The following is a 21403-nucleotide window of genomic DNA, read 5'->3' as shown; positions in this document are numbered from 1 at the left end:
TTTTCCATTTAGGAAAGTTTATTCCAATATCTAATATTAACTACTAGTACAATTTTGTTTAACAAATTATAAGGATCAAACGATAAACTAGGGACTAGAAGGTGGAGCAAATTCTTAATCCCATATTCAATATAAAAATTGCTTTCCAGTTAAGGTTACATTTTTGAAAAGTTTACAGTAAATCAAGTCATGTTGATTATGTTTTTTCATTTTTTTTGGTTTGTCTGTTTACTTTAAAAGGGCTTCATTATTCAATAATATAATTAACTAATTTATATAGTTCATAAAGGATTTATTGCTTGTATGGTTGTTTTTTGTTTACCATAACAATACTACTTCTATCTGTATGATCAACTGAAAAATATGCTTTATGAACGAAAATTCCAGATTTTAAAATAACGATATAAGAAAAACCAAATAGTTAAATAAATAAATTGGTTGGTGCAACAGTCCATTTGAGAACTAGGGCCTAGTGACTGACAACTCTAAACCATTCCTGTGTGCGAGTACTATTGTCTGGGATGGAAGGGACCTACCAAATAGTTGCCTTTATCTAAATAAGTGTTCAAATAATGCATTTAACTCAAATTTTAAGCCTCTGATTATGTCTCCTCTTCGTACTCAATAATAGTTTGCATTTGGCACTCAATACCTCATTGAAAATTGGGTGAGCTTTTGCATATTGTTTATTAACAAACTTAACACGATTGCCCTCAATGTGTACATCAATCTTTTGGGTCGATTTATGTTGTTTACCAAAGAATTCAATGTAAGTAGAAGTTTGAGTTCCATTATTAATCTCTTTGAATGTATAGAAATCCAAATCATTTTTAACATTAAGGGTTGTATTTCGTTTTAAACTTGGCTATTTAAATATTGACTTCAGTTTCACATACTATCAGTCTTATTTAATAGAATTCGCTAAACAGATGAATAGTTATACAGTGAATAAGGATTTATGTAGGCTCTATGTAACGTTGCAAAAATTCCTATTTATAAAAAAATCTGCTATAAATTTTAGTTATACAATGCTTATATCAAAAAAAGTGCCAAAAGTACTATAAAATCTGCTAGTTGTCATAGCAACTAAAATATAACAAAATAATTCCAATTATTTGTATGATATTCTCTTTCGAAAATCTATATTTTTTTTAGATTCTTCGTTTCTTCGGCTCACGAGCTAAACTCGAGAGGCATTATTGTTTTTATTTTAATTTCAAAAAGAGAGGAGAGAAATCAAAATGACATTTACGAAATAATAATAACAATAATTTCCTTATGTAGGCTCTATTCAACCTCAAAACGCGTTTAGCTTATTATGGGACTATGCAACCTTGTATAAGTTTTATAAATAGCATTTTTGCGTTTAGAGGCATTATAGAGATAACATAACTTTATGTAGGCTCTATACAGCGTTTTTAAATAAGACTGTATATGTTTATCAAAAATATATTTATATTTGCGATCGTATCTATACAACAGCTAAATAAATAATATGGCAATTTTTTCCTTCATTCTTAGACGAAATCAATTTTGATTTATTTTATCCCTGTTCATGATATAAATCCGTACAAATTGGGAAAGAATTTAAATTTAAAATTGGTACATATTTGTGGGGAGGTACAGGCCCGGACTAAAGGAAAGAGGAGCCCGGGGATATTTCAAATTTGAGGCCTCCTAAAAAGATATAAAACCCAATCTAGCCAACCCTTCATTACGTCCTAAGCCCTAAGAGAGCCAACCCAATAACCCGGGGCGCTAGAACTCCACGCTCTCAGAGACGATGCGCCGAGGAGTTGATGCATCGAAAATCCAAAAAGCTATCAAATCACTAAATATTTGTCACTAAGTACTAATCACTTTTAATGAAATTCAATTAAAGAAGTCAAGTAGTTGCCAGAGGTAGTCGTCAAAAAAGAAAAGCAGCAGAGTACGTCTGAACACTTGCGAGTCGCGACTGGACTTAAAGACCTTACCGCTATATATTCTCACGGCGTCAATAACATGATCTGACATGTATTCGTAAAATTCGTTTGTTTTTTTTTCTTCTCGAGTGTCGATACAAATACATAGCTTTTTATTTCCTCTTTAAAAAAACTAGTAGTCAAATACTTCAATTCGAACTTTAAATTTTAGATACGCGTAATTCGCGTAAAGTTGAATTGTGCATAAGGGAAAATTCAACTTTATGTACTTACGTTGTGTCGAAAAAAATACGAGGCATAGGATTACATTTTTTTCAATCAGGAAACCCTTTGCTGAGTTAGGTTGCATGGATTTAATATTTTTTGAGATTAAAGTTTTGGGTTAATAACGACTTAGGCTATGTGGGTTTGACTTTTTGGAGATACTAGCGAGTTGAGCTATGTGGGTTTGAAGTTTATGGGATTAATTGCGAGTTGGGCTACATATGTAGGTTTAACGTTTTTGGGTTATATAGCTTTCGAGTTTGCATTTTGTGGGGTCAACTAATTTTGGTTTTTATTTTTGGGGTTTATTAGATTGTACAGTTTGAATATCGCGGTTTTACGGTTTAAATTTCTTAATGGGATGTCCTCCCTAGCCCCCTATTTATCCGGGCCTGGGTAGGTAGGAACTTACTATTTGAACAGGAAGTTAAATATTACAACTAAGAAACCTGAAATGGTTTTGCGTTCTTTTAAGACCAGCATTAGATTAGAATTTTTTTGTTCCATTGTATTGGGTTTAGTTTAAAATTTAGTATTTAGGTTAAATGTACATAACTCATTTTTTTACTATATATCACAAGTGAATTAATGCAACGCCGCTTACTAAGGCATATCTCAGTCGCAACAATAACAACATTAATTTTGTTCGTTTTTAAAAAACAAATAGTATCGTTGACGCATTGAAATATAGGTTGGACAAATTTTCACTATAAGACACGAACAAGATGAAATAAACCAGAAACATTTTAAAGAAAATGTAAAGAATTCACAAAAATATTTTGTATTTTAGTGAGTGTTTTGGAGTTCAATTGGCATTTTTTCGTTTTCAAAACTCACACATAAAATAACAAAACGCTAAGTTACCTTGTATTGATTTTTGTATGTTCAAGCTTGCAATTTATTCAAAAATATAAATATTTTTAAAACAAATTTAGGTGTTTGTATTCAATTCAATCGTAATACCCGCACATCTAGCAATGCTCATAGAGCATTAAGTAAAAAATTATTTAATATTTAATGATCCTTATGCTTTAAAATTGAAGTTTATTGATTTTTGATAGTGACCAGATCAAACCAAAACTTTAACAATAAATAATATTAAATTTAATCAAGGCTGTTTAATTTTTTTCTTGCAACTTAAAGGCAAAATAAATTATAATGAACAAAATTATTGAATCCATGGGGAAATTCAAAGAAAGAAAATCACACAGTTAAATTGAAATCAACAGATCATAGCATTTTTTTGCTTGGGTTAAATATTGTAATCTACCCACTCCTTATTCAATCTCTTCAAATATTTTTCTACGACCATGTTATGAGGATCTGGTGGAAGGTGAATCATTTGTTAGGGTACGCCAGTTTTGGGCACATTTAACGCAAGGAAATGATCCCTTTAACTTTAGTATCTGCATCATAAAGAACCTATAAAAAAGGTTCTCTATGATTTGAACTGAAAACATTTTAAGATTCATACCTAAAATGATATTAAGTTTTTCATCGGTAATCCTTAAAAGGATGTCACTAAGCTTGCATTTTGCAAGCTTAGTGATTCTCTTCGATTTTAATTCGAATGTGTTTTGGAGAATTTATGGGTTTTCTCAAGTGCATTTTCAGCTGAATTTGGGAAGCAGTTTGTATCCAGCAGAAGTTTTTACGGACATAACCGTTTTGAAACTCTTTGAACATATAAAAGTTCACGTCATTTTCAATTTGCTTCTTGCTGTTATTGATTTTTGTTTGCTTCAGTTCCGACTTCTTCAATTGCCTTCGAAACTAAGCTATCATCAGAAACATATTGATATTTAGGATCGTATCTTTGCAATACCTTGCAAAAAGATTTTTTAACGATATGGAAGTAGGTAGATAGGTACATTATGTCTATAAGAAATACTCACTCTCAAACCTATTTTTTCCTTTATTCCTATAGGAACCATACTCGTGTTTTTTTTTCATGACAGAAATCAGTGCTAAATGAGAAAGAATTTTAAATACAATATTAAAAAAAAGTTGTGACGTATGAAGGAAGATGTAGTTCCTTACTATCTGTACAAGAAATGGAATATAACATCCAAGAAGCCGGCAAAGGTTTTCCTGTCATCTAAGATTGCTTTCAAACCTGCATAGAAGCATTCAACTTCCAATGTCATTGTTAAATAATATAAAATTTTTCGTTTTAGTTTTGTTTTGTAAGTGTTTGCTTAACTTTTAACTTATTATAGCAGTTCTCAAAATCAGTATGCACAGAAGTGTGTTTTGTTTGTGTTTTAAAATAAAATCGTTGACATTTGGACTATAAGGTTGAACAACATTGAAGTGTTTGACAGCAACCTATTGAAATGAATCTGCAACATTTTTGTAAAAAGTATTATTGGAGATATGAGAATCAGCTTTTATTGAAGTTTTCTTTTAGTTTCTTTAATTAAAATATATTTCATTTTCAGAAGTTCTATATTCTAAAAATCTGTAAAATCAACGGATTTTCAAAAATAATTAACTTTTTTCGTTCAATTTACATACATACATGGAGAACCAGGGCCTAGTGACTTACAACTCTCAACCATTCCTGTGTGCGAGTAATTGCAGGGATGGAGGGGACCAACAGTTTATATGCCGAATCCGAACGGCTAGTTTGAGAAAGCACTTTTTCATGACAAGAATTACTCTTGGAGAATTTGTCAATTAATCGTAAGAGGCAGTACCCGTGAATAAAACCTTAGGTAGCACAGGCAGGAATCGAACCCAAGACCTCTCGCTTGACAGTCCAACGCACTAGCCATCATGCCCCGGGTGCTACCTTTATTTATAAATGGTTTTCTTATTTTTCGAAAATTTCAGGTTTAAAAGCAACTTTAAGCATATTTTATTTGAATAATGATCTTCTTGATATATCAAGCCTGTGGTCCTATTTGATTTGATGATCATATAATTTTCATTTTGAAGTCCACCACACCATTCAAATTCGAATAATAAAACCACTTCTATACTTAAGCTTTTGTTGCAAAAATCGAATACGGAAGACAAGGAAAGTCTCAGCTGGTTTTTATTTTAAATAGAATTATGCTTTATAAAAAAACAGAGGGAATACTATTTAAGTTCTAATTGAACTTGACCATAGATGGATCAAATGGTTGTCCTTTGAACGGTGATCCTTCGGCGTCCCATGCCTCACGCAATCTTGCCAAATTAGTTCTTTCCGTTTCTGTGGGAATTCCAGCTTCTTTTTGTTGTTGTTCCCAACGAAATTTTTCTATGGCTGCCTGCGAATCTGGTGGTAGTTCATCAATATATTTGGTGCTATCAATTTTACTAACATCTATGGCCGATTCAGTGTCCACTAAACGATCCCACCAAGCTTCTTTCATCTTATCTAAAATAGTATTTTAATTTAATGGTACGTTTAAGGTTATCACAAAGTGACTAAAATACCTAAAGTGATTTGTAACTTCCCCTCTGAAATTGTCCATAAAGCGTCATTGTGTTTACACTTGGCACTCAATATCCCATCAAAAATTGGAGCTGATTGTGAATTTAGTTTCGAAATAACTTTAATATGATTAGCTTCAATTTGAATGCCTATTTGTTTGGAAGTTTTTGTATTTTCAGGCAAACGAATGTGCAATTCAATTTCAGTAGAAGTTTGTGACCAGCAATAAGAATCAAAACAAGCTCCATTATGAAATTCATTTGATGCGAAGAAGTCTTTTTCAGTTACAATCTTTTCTGATGGTTCTGGTTTGCTTCCACTGATTTCCTCGACTTCTTGATCTGTTTGCATTGTGTCTTCTTCAGTTGTGACTTCAATTTCTTGAATAGCTGGTGAAACTTCCATGGTATCAGTAACATATCGATATTTAGGATCGAATTTTTGTAAAACCTAAAAGAGATGGAATGTGATGTGTTAATTTTGTGTCTATCCGAAGCAAGTATAAACTCACTTTCATGACAATTTGTTCTTTCATTCCAGGAGGAAATCCCATTTTATCATCTTTGTTTTTTTGTTCATAGTAAAAATCTGTACTGAAAATTCGGAAAATAGGTAAATATATTGAAAACTCTACTGGAGAATGGTTTGCACTTACTTCCTGGACAAGAAGCCGAATATTGCATCTAAGAAGCCGGCAATAGTTTTGCGGTCTTGCAGAATCTCCATCAACATGCCATCGAAACGTTGCGGTTCCATTTTTACGATTTTTTATTAATTATTCTTTTTGTTTGGGTTTGTTTTTATAGTTTTACTTTAATCACAGAAAAATCTTGTATTTTCAGCTTTTTTAATGTGTTTGTTTATTTATTTCTTTAATCTTTACAATAAAAATTGACATTTCGAAGCAGGTTGGACAACCTGGAGAACAAAAACAAAAAAAGAAAAACAAAGTCGGCTATTTTAAATTAAAATGAATCTGCAACATTATTCACTACAGTGGAAGAGTGAAATAAGGGTCCGTGTATACGTCCATTACTTGTTTTAGCCCTTAATAATAATAATGGATAATATATGTATCAACTTTTTAATTTACTTGGAAAAGGAATTAAAGCCTCTTTATAAAGATCGTCTTTGGTTTTCCGACTTATCATCTTGATTTTCAACATGTGCATTAACGAGATTTATAACCAACCTCTTAGAGGGCATTCATTTTAATGTCTAATCATTTTATCCCGCATCTAAGAAAGACATAAGACCGAATATTTCTATTGACTGGGAACCAGATAGAACGATAAATCTTAAATGTGTCGCCTCAGAAGACCCATTTTCGAAAACCACATTAGTAAAGTTCTATAATATAGTAAATTTAGAAAAAACAATTAATAAATTGAGATTTTTTTTTCATTGTTCCATTTATTAATCAAAACATTTTATTCTAATAACTAATCTGAATTTAAACTTATGATGAGATTTCATATTTGATAAGGTTTAATTTTTAATGAAAATTGCATTTAAGTTCATTAGATTTTCGCTTAAGTTGACATTTCTGATAGATAATGTCGTTGTGATCAGTCGACCAAGCCACATACATGTAAGTAGTCAATAGAGAAGCTAAAACAAGTCGATCGATGGTCATCAAATTAACAGCCCATAAAATTGTTGTTAGTCCGGCAAACGATGGATGACGAACATGCGAATACAAATGCCTCAGTTCAAAGGATTTATACGCCATGGGAGGTGCATAGTCTTTTAAGTCATAATAGGCCTGAAAAACAATGAAATATTTGCATATGAAAAACTTTCAAAAGCTATAAAATAAAGCCTGTAGACGAAAATGATGCGATATGATCTAGCGATCGTATACATTTAAAATCAGAATGACCAATACACATTTTAAAACAGCAATCGCTACCGCATATCGGTTCGGTTTTTTAAGACTTTTAATGATATTGTCTATCAAATCTTATAATCTTCAACTTACTTGTTTAATTCCTAGAATTTCAGGTAAATCCATAATGATGCTTCCTCCATAGATGACCATCCATGCAAATCCATGAATCAACATAAATGTCCACCAAAGGACATTACTCGACGTAACATCAATTTGCCATAAGACGATGGACTGGGCGTAGTTCCAATTTTTGATCATGTACTGTAGAAAATACCAGCAACATTAGTTTTTTATTCAAGTTGCATACTCTTTTGTATCATTTTACTCACATGTAAACACAGCGATGACGTCAGACTATAAATAGAACGCTCTGCAACACCCAAACCAATATTTTGAATAATGTTTTTTATAAATGCAGATTTCATAAAACTATGTTGGAAGATAAATGCAATTATGTAAAGAGTGTTCCACACAAGGGCGGGGAAGGCTGTTGCAATTCGTGATTGATTATCCAATAAATTAAATACCCAAGTATACATTGTGGGTATACTTTTGGGTTGTGATAAAAACATCATTAATTTGCCGATTACATAGAATGAGTACACAAAAGTTATGAGCGATAAAAGTAACACTAGAAGTTTTTTAATTGAAGCCATTTTTTAGTGAATTTCCTGCCGATAAATGGAGAAAAACTAAATAAAAAGCAGATGGCTTATTTATTTATGATGCAAAGGTAAATCTTAAAACTTAAAAGTGTAATGAAATGTCAAAATGGCCTTGGTTTGTTTACAAGAATTTTTATACCATTAAAAAAAACTTTGTCGAAAGTTATGGGTTTACATATGGTAGCGAAGGGTTTGTTCAGTAGTATTAGAAAAATGTTCATTCCATATCAAAGTTAAGGTAAGACTACATTGATGTAGTCTCCATTGCAATTGAAAACATTACAATTTTATATGTGCATAAATTAAGTTTTTATTTGTCCCTTACAAAGATTAATCATTGTATATAAAATCTTTAGTGCTCGCAAGGATCGTACGATATGACATCTGGGCAGTCATAAGGAACTTATTCTGGTGGAATTGAGCTTGGGAGTAAATCATCAGCGCCACCACTACACGCCAATGTAGGTTTGTTTGAGTTAATTATATTTGGGAAAAATTATTACGAACTTATTTATTTCCAATATAGGGTTGTTTTATTTTCAAGGTAAGTTTATTTCTTGGTTTTTTTTGTTTTCCTCATTGGAAAAGCCGTAAAACAATAATATTATCTTTGTGAATAAATTAATGAAAATAAATGGAATATAACTCTGGTTTCTAGTATTTTTACTTTTTTGCTTTTAATTTCTGAGCGTATTTCGGTTTGAATTATCACATTCACGTAAGTTAGTTAATTATAGTCTTCTTAACAAATCCAACTGCCAAATTGTTACAAATCTACAAAATGAAGGCACATTATAAAAATAAGTAGACTACAAATTCGTTTAAACTAAAAGTTTCACATCCGTAGCAGCCATGAGGAAGATAGAGAAATGTCAAAACTCAAGTCCATTCACTATCGAGAGTTTGGAAATCGTTTTTTTAATAAATTTAATTACGTAATTGCTGCATAAAGGGCTATCTGTTGTTGTTGTTTTTTGACAGCTATACTAATTAAGTATCAGACTCATTTAATAAGTTCACTTAAAATTCACTTGATTAAACGCAGGCAATGATGTAAAATGTATCTATTGGATTGTCGTTCTTTGCAGAAACATTGCGTTCGACAGAGACTACATTAAGTCCTCTGTGTCTTGTTTTACCGTTGTCATTTTCATCTATACTTATATTTATATCAAATAATTGGAAGAAGTAAGAAATATCAAGGCCATTTGATACTAAAACACACCTTTTTTAAAAATGGCCCCAATATTAATTAGTTGTATTTGTTTTTGAAGTGAGGTTTAGTTAAAAAATTCTTCCTATTTTTGTGATTCGGTGCTGTTTTCTTAATTCAAGTCAAAATCTTTGTTTATAGTTATAAACATTTTATTTTGCCTATAAAAAAGGCTTATAAAGATTTTTTTGTTGTTAGATTTCTTATCTTTATAATTTCTTAGCGTTTTGCCTAAAACAGTAACGTTTAGTTGAATAAAATTACTGTCATATCTTTTTTGTTTTATTACCATTTGATAATTATACTGTTTGTTTAAATAATATTGAACAAAAAGTAAACTCATATGCATCCAATTTAGCGGTACCTGAGTTTATATTCAGTTAGTTAAATCTTGACTTTAGAGGCATAAACATTGCACAATTTTTCCAAACGGATAAAAATTAAATTCAATTTTTAAACAAAGTTACTTGAACCTCAATTTTGTGCAAAAAAGTTAATTATATGTTTTTGCATCTCAATTATACAATTTTCAGTACAAAATAAATAATCTATTTACTTATTATTTATAAATTATAAAACAAATATAAGAATTAAAACAAAGTTGACACAGTTTTAACTCATTGAAAACACAGTTATAATAAATAAAAGGTGAGTGCCGAATTTGTTTAATTTATCAAAGAAAAAAATTCCATTTGGTGTGTTGCGTTAATCTTTAACTTCTTAAGTGATTCATTTCATAAGGTTATAATATTGACAAGACTGTTTTTAATTGAAAAAAAAAAATTATGGCAAAGGCACGTTTGAATCGTTAAAAAATATATGATCTTAAGTTAAAGACAACATAGTGTTGGAACTGTGAACAAATTAACAAATGGGTTATACAAAAATAAAAAGTTGTAAAGAGTTTAACATAAGGAATTTATTTTCTGGGAACTAAAACACAAAATTTATTTCGAATTCGCATACTTATTCACAAAGTTTAAAATAAGTAACAACGTATAGTATTTCAGATTTGTTTGGACCATATTTTTTTCATTTTTAAAATTAGATAAATGAGAATTCTTTTCATATATTTCGGAATAAAATAACAAAAGCCATGAAAAACAATATTTGAGTCATTTTTCGCGAAGCCTTTTCTCAAAATATTCGTGAATTAATTTTATATTTTATGTCAACAAATTTAACCTGCATTTTAATGGAATCAACTTAAGATTTAAGTAAACTTTTACCACGCCATAGAACTTAAAGATCACAATATAAATGACTCATCGATTAATACCAATAGCAAACCTAAACAAATCGGGAATACATAGAATGTCTACTGAACAAAGTAGTAACAGTGGCAGTTCTTACAAATTAGCACATATTTCTGTTCAGGAAATGTTATCCTAGGATAGGTAGCAGCAAATAGCCCTTATAACATTTTGAATTTGTTATTGAACATTACTTCGAAGTCAAAAGTTAATGTAATACATATTTGTCAACTATTCGTTGGTTTTTTGTTTTCACCGAAATTCTTTAATTTTAACATATTTCAATGTATAATATAGAAGAACAATTGTTGTACCTTTGTGTAGAACTACAGTTTTTGAAGAAAACGGAAAAGTAGCTCTTTAAAACAATAAACTTTTTAACTATTGGTAAACATTAGGTTTTACGTATGCTAATGTCAAATATTTTGTGATTTTATTTGGTAAGAACGGACCTAATAACTCATGTCCTTAAAAGGCTTCTTCAACACGATGAAACTGAGTTTCACATTATTTCTCTATGTGAAAAGGAACGTCGTTGTAGGAAAGTTATATTTTGCTGTTCAATGTATGCAATCTTTAAGATTAATTCCATAAATAATTTCTAATAATTGTATTCCCAAAATATTTCAATGCTTTACAAGCTTGAACATTAACAATTTAAACAAATGAGCCAAATGGCCTTTTCATAAAATTTTCCATGATAAATTTGCGCATTGTCCTCTATCTTTAGTTTTTAAACCGATTTTCGAGTATTGAAATAGACTATTATTTCATGAGTGCCCAAAGAAAACAGTTTGAAGGAATACAATCTCTCGATGGTCAACTGTTTTCACTTCTTTGAGAAAGGATTGTTTTTTGCAAAATTACGATTGTTTTTTTGCTTGTGTGGTAGGTTCATATTTGTAGTAAATTTAAGCAATTTGAGGATATTTTTGAACAAATGTCAAAACATGACATCTTGAAAAGTAGCAGATGCCTTGATTGATAGGAATTCCCTTTAAGGAATTCCACTTCACTTGCACATTTTGAAAAGTTAGAAATGTCCAAATGGTGTGCCATTTAAAATGGAACCGTTTATAAAACAAACCTATTCAAAATGTATCATTTTCTGTTCATGGCTTTTTTTCCCCGAATAACGCTATGTCACCCGCTGTTGAAAAGAAGGAAGCCCCTAAGCAGGTTAAGAGGTATCCCGCAAAGAACCCTATGTGGAACTTGCACATCCGAAAACTCGGCCTGAATTTTTGTGTGATTGAATCTGGTGAAAGGATTACTCGAGCTGCTAAGGTTTTGGAACAATTGACTGGCCAACAGCCTTTGTTCTCAAAGGACCGCTTTACCGTGCGTTCATTCGGTATCAGACGTAATGAATAAATTGCTAGACATTAAACAGTACGTGGTGCCAAGGCCGAAAAGATCTTGGAACGTGGTCTTAAAGTTCGTTAATACGAGTTGAGGAGGGACAACTTCTCTTCCACAGGAAACTTCGGTTTAGGTATCAAATACGATCTACGATCCTGATGTCTACGTAGCCTTGGGAAGACTAGGTTACAACTCAGCTCATAGAATCATTCACAGTCAGATTTCCCCACCGCTTGACTAAGGAAGACGCTATAAAGTGGTTCCAACAGAAATATGATGGAACAATCGTAATTTTGCAAGAAACGATCTCAAAGAAGTGAAAACAGTTGACCATCGAGAGATTTTATTTCTTCAAACTGTTTTTTTTTGGGCACTCATGAAATAATAGTCTATTTCAATACTCGAAAATCGGTTTAAAAACTTAAGGACGGAATGCGTGAAGAAATAGAGGACAATGCGCAAATTTATCATGCAAATTTATGAAAAGGCCATTTGGCTCATTTGTTTAAATTGTTAATGTTTAAGCTTGTAAAGCATTGAAATATTTTGGGAATACAATTATTATAAATAATTTATGGAATTAATCTTAAAGATTGCATATATTGAATTCACCAATAGATTGGGACATGAATTTAACTTAGAATCTTACTACAGATGGAATTTTGACATTTATACGAGTCTCAAATGGATCTTATGTGATTTCGTTATCAAATGTTGGTACGATTGATGTTGCATTTGTACCTCGATGGCTGTGTTCGTTGAGTAGTTGTACATTTGGAATCATGTGTTTTCCATTGGGAAAAAAAACATTCTGTTACTGTTGATATTACTTAGTTTTGTTAGTGAAAATGGACTATTTGGGCTTATTTTGCATGAGAAAACAATAGAAACTATAATTAAGTTTTGTTATGTTTCCTCCAAAGGTTAATCTCAGTTTAGATTAAATAAATCTTTTGAGTGCTTCCACGCACAAGACAATTTAAAAATGATTAAGTTTGACAGCATTTTTTAGGTGTTTCGATGTTTCTTATGTGAGTGAGATAGTTTGATTCGTGTTAAACAATGAAAAACTGAATAGTTTAGCACCATATAAGAATTTGCTACCAATCCATTTTTTTAAAATTTAATTAAAACAAAAATATATTTTTTGTTCAAAAACATGCAAATAAACAGACAATAACACATTATCTGTGGAACCAACTCCTCCACATAAGTTTTTCCTCACAAATGTTGACTCGACTCCGATCTCCAACCGGAATCGAGGTGAATCAAGCTCATTTCAACTGGATTCAGGTATATAAAGAATTGAGGCGTGTTAATGCATGTTAATGCAGTAGTCTACGAACAAACCCCTTCTTTAAAACAATTGTTAAATTAACTTTTATTAAAGAATCTTAATTTCCAGATGTTTTCTTACCATTCTTTCTTGAAAATTGTATTTTTGATTAGTTTAAGTTAGTTTTTTAGTTAAGTTAATTTTAAATTTTGTTTTTCACCAAACTTTTTTCTATTTGTGTGTGTGTTTTTTTATTACAATTCTGACAGATCTCCTTTCAGTTGTACCAATTTTTAAATACAAAACTCTGGCTAATGCGGATCGTTTCGTTGGCAATTTCTGACTGTACTATACATGGAATTCCAAAAAAAAAACGCCTAATGTTCAAGCTTGTAAAGCACTGAAATCTTTTGGGCATACAATTTTTGTAAATTATTAATGGAATTGATCTTAAAGATTGCGTAAATTGAATTCACCAATAGATTGGGACTTGAATTTAACAACCACCAATCACTTGAACTTATAATGACTGCAATCATTTAAGACTTTATTCATTCCTTGCATTCTTTTGAAGTCTTAGCATTCTTTTGAATCACAAATGATTTGGACCATTGATTGGAGACAAAAATGATTGCATTTTTTTCAAGGTGATTTCAAAACTGTAATTGGAGTCATAAAAGATTTTGCCATAAAATTGCATTCTTTTGAAATCTGGTTAATGATATGAAATAAACATATATTATAAAATAGTCATTTTTCTTATTTTCAAAATATAACCTCTTATGGGAAAACCTTAATACAAGAATAAAACAAATATTCTAAGAATACAATATTGTTCGGTTAAAGTTCAAAAACAAACTACTTAAGATATGATGGTGATGATAAGTTTAAATACGAAAAACCTGTAATTACTTTTAGTTAATACAGATTATTATTATAATTTCAACAACTTTAAAGCTACTGAAATTATTACCTAAGGGTGTATATAAACAAGAATTAATATCACTCGAAAATTACTTAACATATTGATGATTAAAAAGGCTCTACACATAATCTTAAAGCGGTAGCACATGATCTTAGCTTTATAATTTTTCCAAGAGTCCATTATTTTGTAATCTTTCAATTGGTCTATTAAAAATATCAAGAGAACTTAAGTTAAAGTCATTCGTAAGTATAATTAAAATGTAAACCACTTCATTTTGAAGGTGATGTGTTTTTTCTTTCAAAAGTGCCTACATAAGACATTTTATGGTAGCTTTCTTTTTGAATAGTTTGTAAATAATAATTTCTGAATAATATTTTCAAATTCAGGAATCAATAGTGAACATTGTTTTTTATTTTGTGTTTACATTCTTGTAATTTAATTATTGGGTCTAATCGCAATTAATCACAATTCTTCGTCAATTGTTTATTAGCAAGTTTTGTTATGGATTTCCCAATAGATAATATAAAAATAAACATTTTAGATATATTCATTCTAATATAATGACTAACAGATATAATACGTACAATAATAATAACACAATAAATAATAATTACACATTAAGGAAATTAACACTGTTGTATGTATGCATCATATGTTTAGTATTTTGTTTTATCTAAGTAGACTATCCTATCTTAAGCAGTCCTCCAGTAAAAATAGGAACTTTTTTTAAATTATTTTGGCGCTATTGACATTTGAAACATATGTAGGTTAACATGTTCACTGTGGCGAAAACGCAACATAAAACTACACAATCTACATTAAAGTATGTATAGATACAGAAGATAATACAAAGATAACAAACTATGAAATGATAAATTTTCTTCTAAATAATACTTTTTATCTCATTTAGATTGTCATCAGTTTCCATTTGAAGAAGAAGTTAATGCGATCTAAGCAATAGCGTCAAACAAAATGGGCGCCACGAAAGAAGTGTAAGTTATTTGTTCATATTTCAGCTCACCAATTTCCAATATTTTTTTTAGAAACAAAAAAGTAGAAGAGGATGATTATGATCCACATGAACATAGAGTTGTCAAAATTCCAACAACGTAAGTATAAAGCTTAAGATAAGATTAATAATACATTTATAAACAAAACAAATATATTAAGTTCAACGTCAGCGTTCTTAAACTATGACAAAGTTTTTTCTTAGTCAAGCTTTTAAATTTTATTAATAACAACAAAAGAAAACAATTTATGGCCCTACATCTTTTAAAAAAAGTGAACCTTAAGTACAGTTTAAAAACAAAACAAAATTAAAGGTCTTAATTTTGCTAAAAATACCATTTTTTTTTATAGTATATTCTAAAATTTAGTACTAACTTAGGTCCTCAGATCTGCTTATTTCGTTGGGAACCTCTTAAGGGGCATAGGGCCTCTACTGCGACTACGAGCCATCGTGTACGGTTTTCGGAGATGTGTTTCAGCTCCCTCCAACTCTGGCCTAGTGCAGCTGATTCCGCCTCGATTGTCCTGCGCCATGTGCTTCTCGGTCGTCCAGCTCCTCTTTCTTCTTGTGTGAGCAGATTCCACTGCATTGCTTGACCTGCAATGCAGTCGTTACCTTTTCGAAGCGTATGTCCAATCCATTGCCACTTACTTCTTCGTATTAGAGATTCTATAGGTTCTTGACCTGTTCTTCTATGAAGGATCTTATTTGAAATACGGTTTGGCCAGAAAATCCTTAGGATGTTATGAAGATATCTATTTACGAAGGCTTGCAGCTTTCTTGTTATGGCTGAAGTAGCCTTCCAAGTGCTGCACCCAGTCCCAGTTCCAAGTGCGAAACAGTCGTAGCTTTGTTCTCAGGCTGATAAAGTTATTCCTCCAAATTTTTGACAGCATACCTAACGCCGCTTTTGCTTGGCCCATGACGTCTTGTTCGGTTCCGCCTTCGATGGAAACGATACTTCCAAGGTATTGAAAGCTCTCCACTTTTTCCACCGGTTGCGAGAAAATATTTATTTGATAGAATGGTCGAGTTTCAAGGTTGATTATTTTTGTTTTGCCGGAATTAATTTTAAGCCCCACAACTTCTGCTTCTCTCTCCACACTTGTTGTTATTTGATGGAGATTCATGATCCTATGGAAGAGTGAGCAATCATCGTTCGCGTAATCACTTGGATTACATAGGATGTCAAAGTCCATTGGATCCCTCCGTTACCTGACAGAGCTGAGCGCAGTACACTGCTTATCACAAACAAAACAATAATGGCGATAGAATACAGTCCTGTCTGACTCGACTTCGGATTTAAAAATCATCTGACAACCTACCTTCGAGCAGAACGTGACACTTGGATCCATCATATGCTGCTTTAATAATAACAATTAGTTTTTCTGGGATGCCTCTCCTCCACAAAGCTAACCATATATACTCCCTGTTTACGCTATCAAAAGCCTTATCGAAGTCGAGGAACAGCAGGTGTAGTGGTGATCGATATTCAACGCACTGTTTAATAATGATCCGCAGGGTGTTAATATGATCAATACAGGAGGATCCAGTGCGGAATCCTGCTTGTTCGGCATCGAGTGTGGGCTCAAGGTGTTCTCTGATGCATTCCAGTATAACTTTTGCTACTATTTTGGCAACGGCTGGTAGAACGAAAATTCCTCTCCAGTTTTGGCACTTTGTAAGATCTTGTTTTTTTGGGAGCTTGACTATAATTCCCTTCTTCCATTCATGGGAGAAGCTTTCGGTGATCCAGGCTTCTTTTATGAGCGGATCAAGCAGTTCGCTTGATGAGGTTGGCGCTGCTTGTAAAAGTTTTGCGGGAATTCCATCAAGTCCCACCGCTTTTTTGTTCTTAAGTGAATTAATTGTGGCAACAATTTCATCTTTACTGGGAGGTGCGGTGCGGATTCGGGGATTAGTTTCTTCAGGTGCTTCGGAAGGTATCGGCTGCACGTTGTTTGCAAGCAACCGGTTAAAATCCGAGAAAAAGTGTTCTTTCCACCGTCTTGCTCTCTTGCTCATCCATCGAACTTATCACAGTACAGTCTACTTCTTTCACCAGGTATTGCTTTGAGTTGTGTGTCCTGCTGTCGCACCTGTTTGCAGTATTTTCTGCATCTTGCGCCAATGCGTTGATGTAGTAAAGCTTGTCGCGGCGCACACTGCTGGAGTAGTAGTAAATCAAAACTAAAACCAGGTTATTTGTAAACTCTTGTAATTATAAAGGTTGACTTTAGTTTCTCAAGAGAGGACTTTACTACTCAATAGCCTTTAAGCCCAAAGAATATGCAAGAGTTATTCTCCGTTTGATTTCATCGCTGTGTCATTGCCTTAATTTATCGAGTTCTTTCCGCAAATTTATCGTAAGCGCCAAAATAAATTGTATCGTAAACGACAAATCAAAAGGTGTTTGAAACAACCATAGCCAGTATCGGAAATTATACATTATGCTTAAGTTCAGACATGACAATAGCCTTTAAGGCGCTAAGTACTTATGTGTTATTAACAAATTTTGTTAAAAAATTTGTCTTTTTTATTGAAAATGTCGCTTACGATAAAATGGCGGGAAGGGCTCGGTATATGTCGAAAAAGTCACTAATTGCTTTAAAGTTATAGCTGTCCATTGTGACGAAAAGACCTCATCGTTCAATGTCGTAAGCGAAATTTTCAATAAAAAAGAAAACTTAATTATTAAAATTTGCTAACAACACATATAGCCTTAAAGGCTATTGTTATCTCTTAACTTAAGCAAAATTAATAATTTCCAATACCGACTATGGGTACAAGTTGTTTCAAGGACCAGCAGTAAGCTTTTGATTTGTCGTTTACGATAAAATTTATTTTGGTGCTTACGATAAATTTGCGAGAAGTGCTCGATATACTAGGTCTTGCCCTCATTAACCACTAAACACATCTTCTCCGCTTCCGTCGTATTGCTCAAAATAATTCCACTGACATCAGGCTTTGATCTCCTGATCTTCCAATTATGTCAAAATTATCGGCGAACTTGAGTTATTGGAAAGATATTTGAAAGATTGTGCCTGTAGTGTTGACGATTGAGTTTTTCATAATTTTTTAAGAACAAGGTTAAGAAGTGGTATGTCAGTGCATATCCTTGTCTAAAACCTTTTAGCTTTGACTTTAAATCAGTGAGATTTTTCCCGACCTTTTTGGAGCAGCGTGAATTCTTCATCGTCATTGTGCACAAATTGACAAGTTTGACAGGAATGAAACTAGACATCTTTTCTTCTCTTTAGATTAGATACAGTCATATGCTGCCTTGAAATCGATGCATAGATATAGTGTCTCCTTTCTTGAGAATTTAGCATCCTCATCGGGCACGTTTTCATCCGACTATATTTTGCTGATGAGTTGTCGCATACTCCTTACTAAGTCATCGCCTGCTGCTTTGAATAAATCGCCAGCAATGCCATCAGATCCAGTAGCTTTGTTGGAGCAATCTATTGTTAAATTAGCCGTCTAACTTCTTACAGTATTTCCTTGTTTAAGTTTAGATCTTGAAGCCGTACCTTGGTTAAAAGTTATACAAATGATAATTAGCCAATAATGTGGTTAAGTAAATATAATTGTGTTTATTTCATTTAAATAAAATTTTTAGAAACACGGAAACCTTTATTCATTTTTTGAAAGCATCAGTCGGCACGGGAGTCCTGGCAATGCCTAGTGCTTTCAGCAACGCTGGATATGTAAATGGTTTGATTTTAACAACAGTAATTGGATCCATTGCACTTTACTGTCTGCATCTTGTGGTAAGATATACAAATTTGTAAACAAAAATTGTAAAAATTAAGCTAGACTTTGCATTCTAGATAAATTCCATGTATGAATTATGCAAACGAAAACGAATTCCTTATTTAACATATCCTGAAGCCATGACCGTGGCTTTTGAAGAAGGACCGCCTTGCTTAAGGTTTTTTGCCAAAATTGCAACGTAAGTTTTATTTGAAATGAAAATGTTAATTTTTTTCAAAATAAATTAATACTGTTTTTTTTATTTGCAGACCCTTTGTTGATGGTTTTCTAGCCTTTTATCACTTTGGAATTTGCTGTGTTTATGTTGTTTTTATTGCCGAAAGTATCAAACAAATTGTAGATGAGTACTTGATTGTCCTAGATATTCGGATACACATGTGTTTTGTTTTAGTACCACTCTTCTTAATATTTAGCATTAGACAGCTTAAGCATCTCGTGCCGTTTTCATCGTTTGCTAATGTCTTAATGTTTATTGGTGAGCAATCATAGACCTCTTAAAACTTAAAAGACTCTTAAAAAACTGTTTTTATTAGGTTTTGGTGTTGTGCTTTATTACATTTTTTCTAACTTGCCACCAATTTCGGAACGAGTCGCTTTCGAAGAAATTTCCAAACTTCCACTATTCTTCGGAACGGTTCTGTTTTCTCTTGAAGCTGTCGGAGTGGTAAGTTTGAATACATTCTTTTTAAATAGTCTCTTCTAATCAAGACCATTTCTTGAAGGTTATAGCCATTGAGCAGAATATGAAGACTCCTAAAGCATACACAGGTAAATTTGGCATCATGAACCGCGGAATGTTTATTGTCTTGGCTTTGTATATGGGCTTGGGTTTTTTCGGCTATTGGCAGTATGGTAATGATTCCAAAGGCAGTGTTACATTGAATATACCTCAGGATGAAATGTAAATACTTAAAAGTCAAGTTCAATGTTAAAAAAAACTTGTTAAATCATAAATATTTGTATTAACAGTCTTGCTCAAGTAGTGAAGATATTTTTTGCTGTTACAACGTTAATTTCATATGCGCTGCAAGGATATGTAACAGCTGATATTATCTGGAACCATTATCTGATAAAGAAAACATCCGAAAAGTCTAATCTAGTACTTTATGAGTTGCTTGTGAGAGCTTGTATTGTCATTCTTACATGTAAGCATAATATTTATATATAGAAGAAGTGCAGGATGTTATAAAGTTTTATTTGGACTTCCTTTACAGTTTTATGTGCTGTAGCAATTCCCGATCTATCGTTGTTCCTGTCATTAGTTGGTGCATTTTGTCTGTCAATTTTGGGACTGATTTTTCCAGCATTATTGGAACTCTGCTGTAGATATTCAACAACTTATGGAAAATGGAAATTTCATTTGGTTAAAGATTTACTAATTGTTTGCTTTGGAATTATTGGTGGAATTATTGGAACTTATGTTAGCATATCGGAAATAGTAGAAGCATATAAATAGTAGTGTGATAAAATTATGCTTTAAGTTTTAAGTATTTTAATTTAAATGAATATAAATGTATTTTATTTAGTTTGACAAATATGCTTTTGTATTATTGTAAAATAAAAAAAAAAACATAGATAAAAAAGTTGTAAAAAACGACATATAGAAAAACTTTATTTTAAGGATAAGAAATAATACGTGACATTTTCTTTATATTATTGCTGACCACCTGAAATGTTTTTTTTCGAAAGTTGTTAAGTTTACGGCTCAGCAGCTCGTGAACAATTTAAAAAAATCATCATTGTTGTGTTAATTCCATTTGAAAGTTCTATACTTCTAAAAAATACCCTTTATTACCGAATGTTCGTACATTTGTGTGTGTTTGTCTGTTCCACTTCTTTATCTGACATTCAATGTTGGTCTTTTTAAAATCCTCATCCAAATAACTGTATTAATTAAATTAAAACAAGATTTTTATAATTTTATTATTTTATTTAAAATTCTATTATATAACTTAAATGTATAATTAATATTGCAACAATCGTTTGTATACAAAATTGCAAAATTCCTATATTCAATATAGGAACGTATTAATTGAAAAAAACATATAATTTTACAATTAACAATTTTTAATAATAATATTAAAAGTTATAAAATCAATTTATAACTTCTAACACAACCTTACGATTTAAAATGGCTTAAATAAAAATAAAATTTAAAATACGGCAATAAAAGATGTCTAGAAAAAAAACACCTTCACATAAAAAATTTCATACAATTTATGAAAATAATAAAGTTATTGCTTTTTTTAACTTCCCAGGAAAAACTAATTAATTTACATTTAATTTAAAAACAATTACATAACAAAAATAAATAATAATGTCTTCTAAGGTGTTTATCACATTTCTCATTATTTTAAGAAATTAAATCAACAAATTACATTAAAAAAATTATCCAGCTCTCGAGCTCACATTTATAATA

General features: G+C 31.6%; 3 protein-coding genes and 1 pseudogene across 3 annotated transcripts; 2 read left to right on the top strand and 2 right to left on the bottom strand.

The window, feature by feature from the left end:
• Nucleotides 1-5211: 5211 nt before the first annotated feature.
• On the bottom strand, nucleotides 5212-6503 carry LOC129946101 (nudC domain-containing protein 3). The gene is made up of 4 exons (XM_056056138.1): nucleotides 6269-6503; nucleotides 6125-6206; nucleotides 5616-6063; nucleotides 5212-5556 (listed from the first exon to the last, which is right to left on the bottom strand). The coding sequence occupies exons 1-4, from the start codon at nucleotides 6367-6369 to the stop codon at nucleotides 5285-5287; spliced, it is 903 nt and encodes a 300-aa protein (XP_055912113.1). The 5' UTR covers nucleotides 6370-6503; the 3' UTR covers nucleotides 5212-5284.
• Nucleotides 6504-7000: 497 nt separating this feature from the next.
• On the bottom strand, nucleotides 7001-8287 carry LOC129945894 (nurim homolog). Its single transcript, XM_056055852.1, has 3 exons — nucleotides 7834-8287; nucleotides 7595-7765; nucleotides 7001-7378 (listed from the first exon to the last, which is right to left on the bottom strand). The coding sequence occupies exons 1-3, from the start codon at nucleotides 8158-8160 to the stop codon at nucleotides 7109-7111; spliced, it is 768 nt and encodes a 255-aa protein (XP_055911827.1). The 5' UTR covers nucleotides 8161-8287; the 3' UTR covers nucleotides 7001-7108.
• A 1488-nt stretch (nucleotides 8288-9775) lies between these two features.
• LOC129944575 (proton-coupled amino acid transporter-like protein CG1139) lies at nucleotides 9776-21320 on the top strand. The gene is made up of 10 exons (XM_056054105.1): nucleotides 9776-10030; nucleotides 15109-15190; nucleotides 15242-15307; nucleotides 18830-18980; nucleotides 19041-19162; nucleotides 19233-19459; nucleotides 19518-19648; nucleotides 19707-19885; nucleotides 19954-20129; nucleotides 20199-21320. Exons 2-10 carry the CDS (start codon nucleotides 15171-15173, stop codon nucleotides 20438-20440), a joined length of 1314 nt encoding a protein of 437 aa, XP_055910080.1. The 5' UTR covers nucleotides 9776-10030; nucleotides 15109-15170; the 3' UTR covers nucleotides 20441-21320.
• LOC129945217 (60S ribosomal protein L11-like) lies at nucleotides 11776-12317 on the top strand (annotated as a pseudogene).
• Nucleotides 21321-21403: the final 83 nt, after the last annotated feature.

The sequence above is a fragment of the Eupeodes corollae genome, chromosome 2 (genome assembly GCF_945859685.1).
Source record: "Eupeodes corollae chromosome 2, idEupCoro1.1, whole genome shotgun sequence".
Classification (NCBI taxonomy): domain Eukaryota; kingdom Metazoa; phylum Arthropoda; class Insecta; order Diptera; family Syrphidae; genus Eupeodes; species Eupeodes corollae.
The sequence above is the reverse complement of the archived record's forward strand: the minus strand, read 5'-3'. Positions and strand labels throughout refer to the sequence as shown.

What these genes read in the sequence shown, in the direction of transcription:
- LOC129946101 (XM_056056138.1), bottom strand. Translation starts at nt 6,369, where the DNA reads ATGGAACCGCAACGTTTCGATGGCATGTTGATGGAGATTCTGCAAGAC. An exon ending in TTCGGCTTCTTGTCCAGGAA is followed by an intron (nt 6,207 to 6,268) that starts GTAAGTGCAAAC and finishes CCGAATTTTCAG; the next exon opens with TACAGATTTTTACTATGAAC. An exon ending in GAAGTTACAAATCACTTTAG is followed by an intron (nt 5,557 to 5,615) that starts GTATTTTAGTCA and finishes ATACTATTTTAG; the next exon opens with ATAAGATGAAAGAAGCTTGG.
- LOC129945894 (XM_056055852.1), bottom strand. Translation starts at nt 8,160, where the DNA reads ATGGCTTCAATTAAAAAACTTCTAGTGTTACTTTTATCGCTCATAACT. An exon ending in CGTCATCGCTGTGTTTACAT is followed by an intron (nt 7,766 to 7,833) that starts GTGAGTAAAATG and finishes TATTTTCTACAG; the next exon opens with TACATGATCAAAAATTGGAA. An exon ending in AAATTCTAGGAATTAAACAA is followed by an intron (nt 7,379 to 7,594) that starts GTAAGTTGAAGA and finishes ATTGTTTTTCAG; the next exon opens with GCCTATTATGACTTAAAAGA.
- LOC129944575 (XM_056054105.1), top strand. Translation starts at nt 15,171, where the DNA reads ATGGGCGCCACGAAAGAAGT. An exon ending in TTTTTTGCCAAAATTGCAAC is followed by an intron (nt 19,163 to 19,232) that starts GTAAGTTTTATT and finishes TTTTATTTGCAG; the next exon opens with ACCCTTTGTTGATGGTTTTC. An exon ending in TAATGTCTTAATGTTTATTG is followed by an intron (nt 19,460 to 19,517) that starts GTGAGCAATCAT and finishes TGTTTTTATTAG; the next exon opens with GTTTTGGTGTTGTGCTTTAT.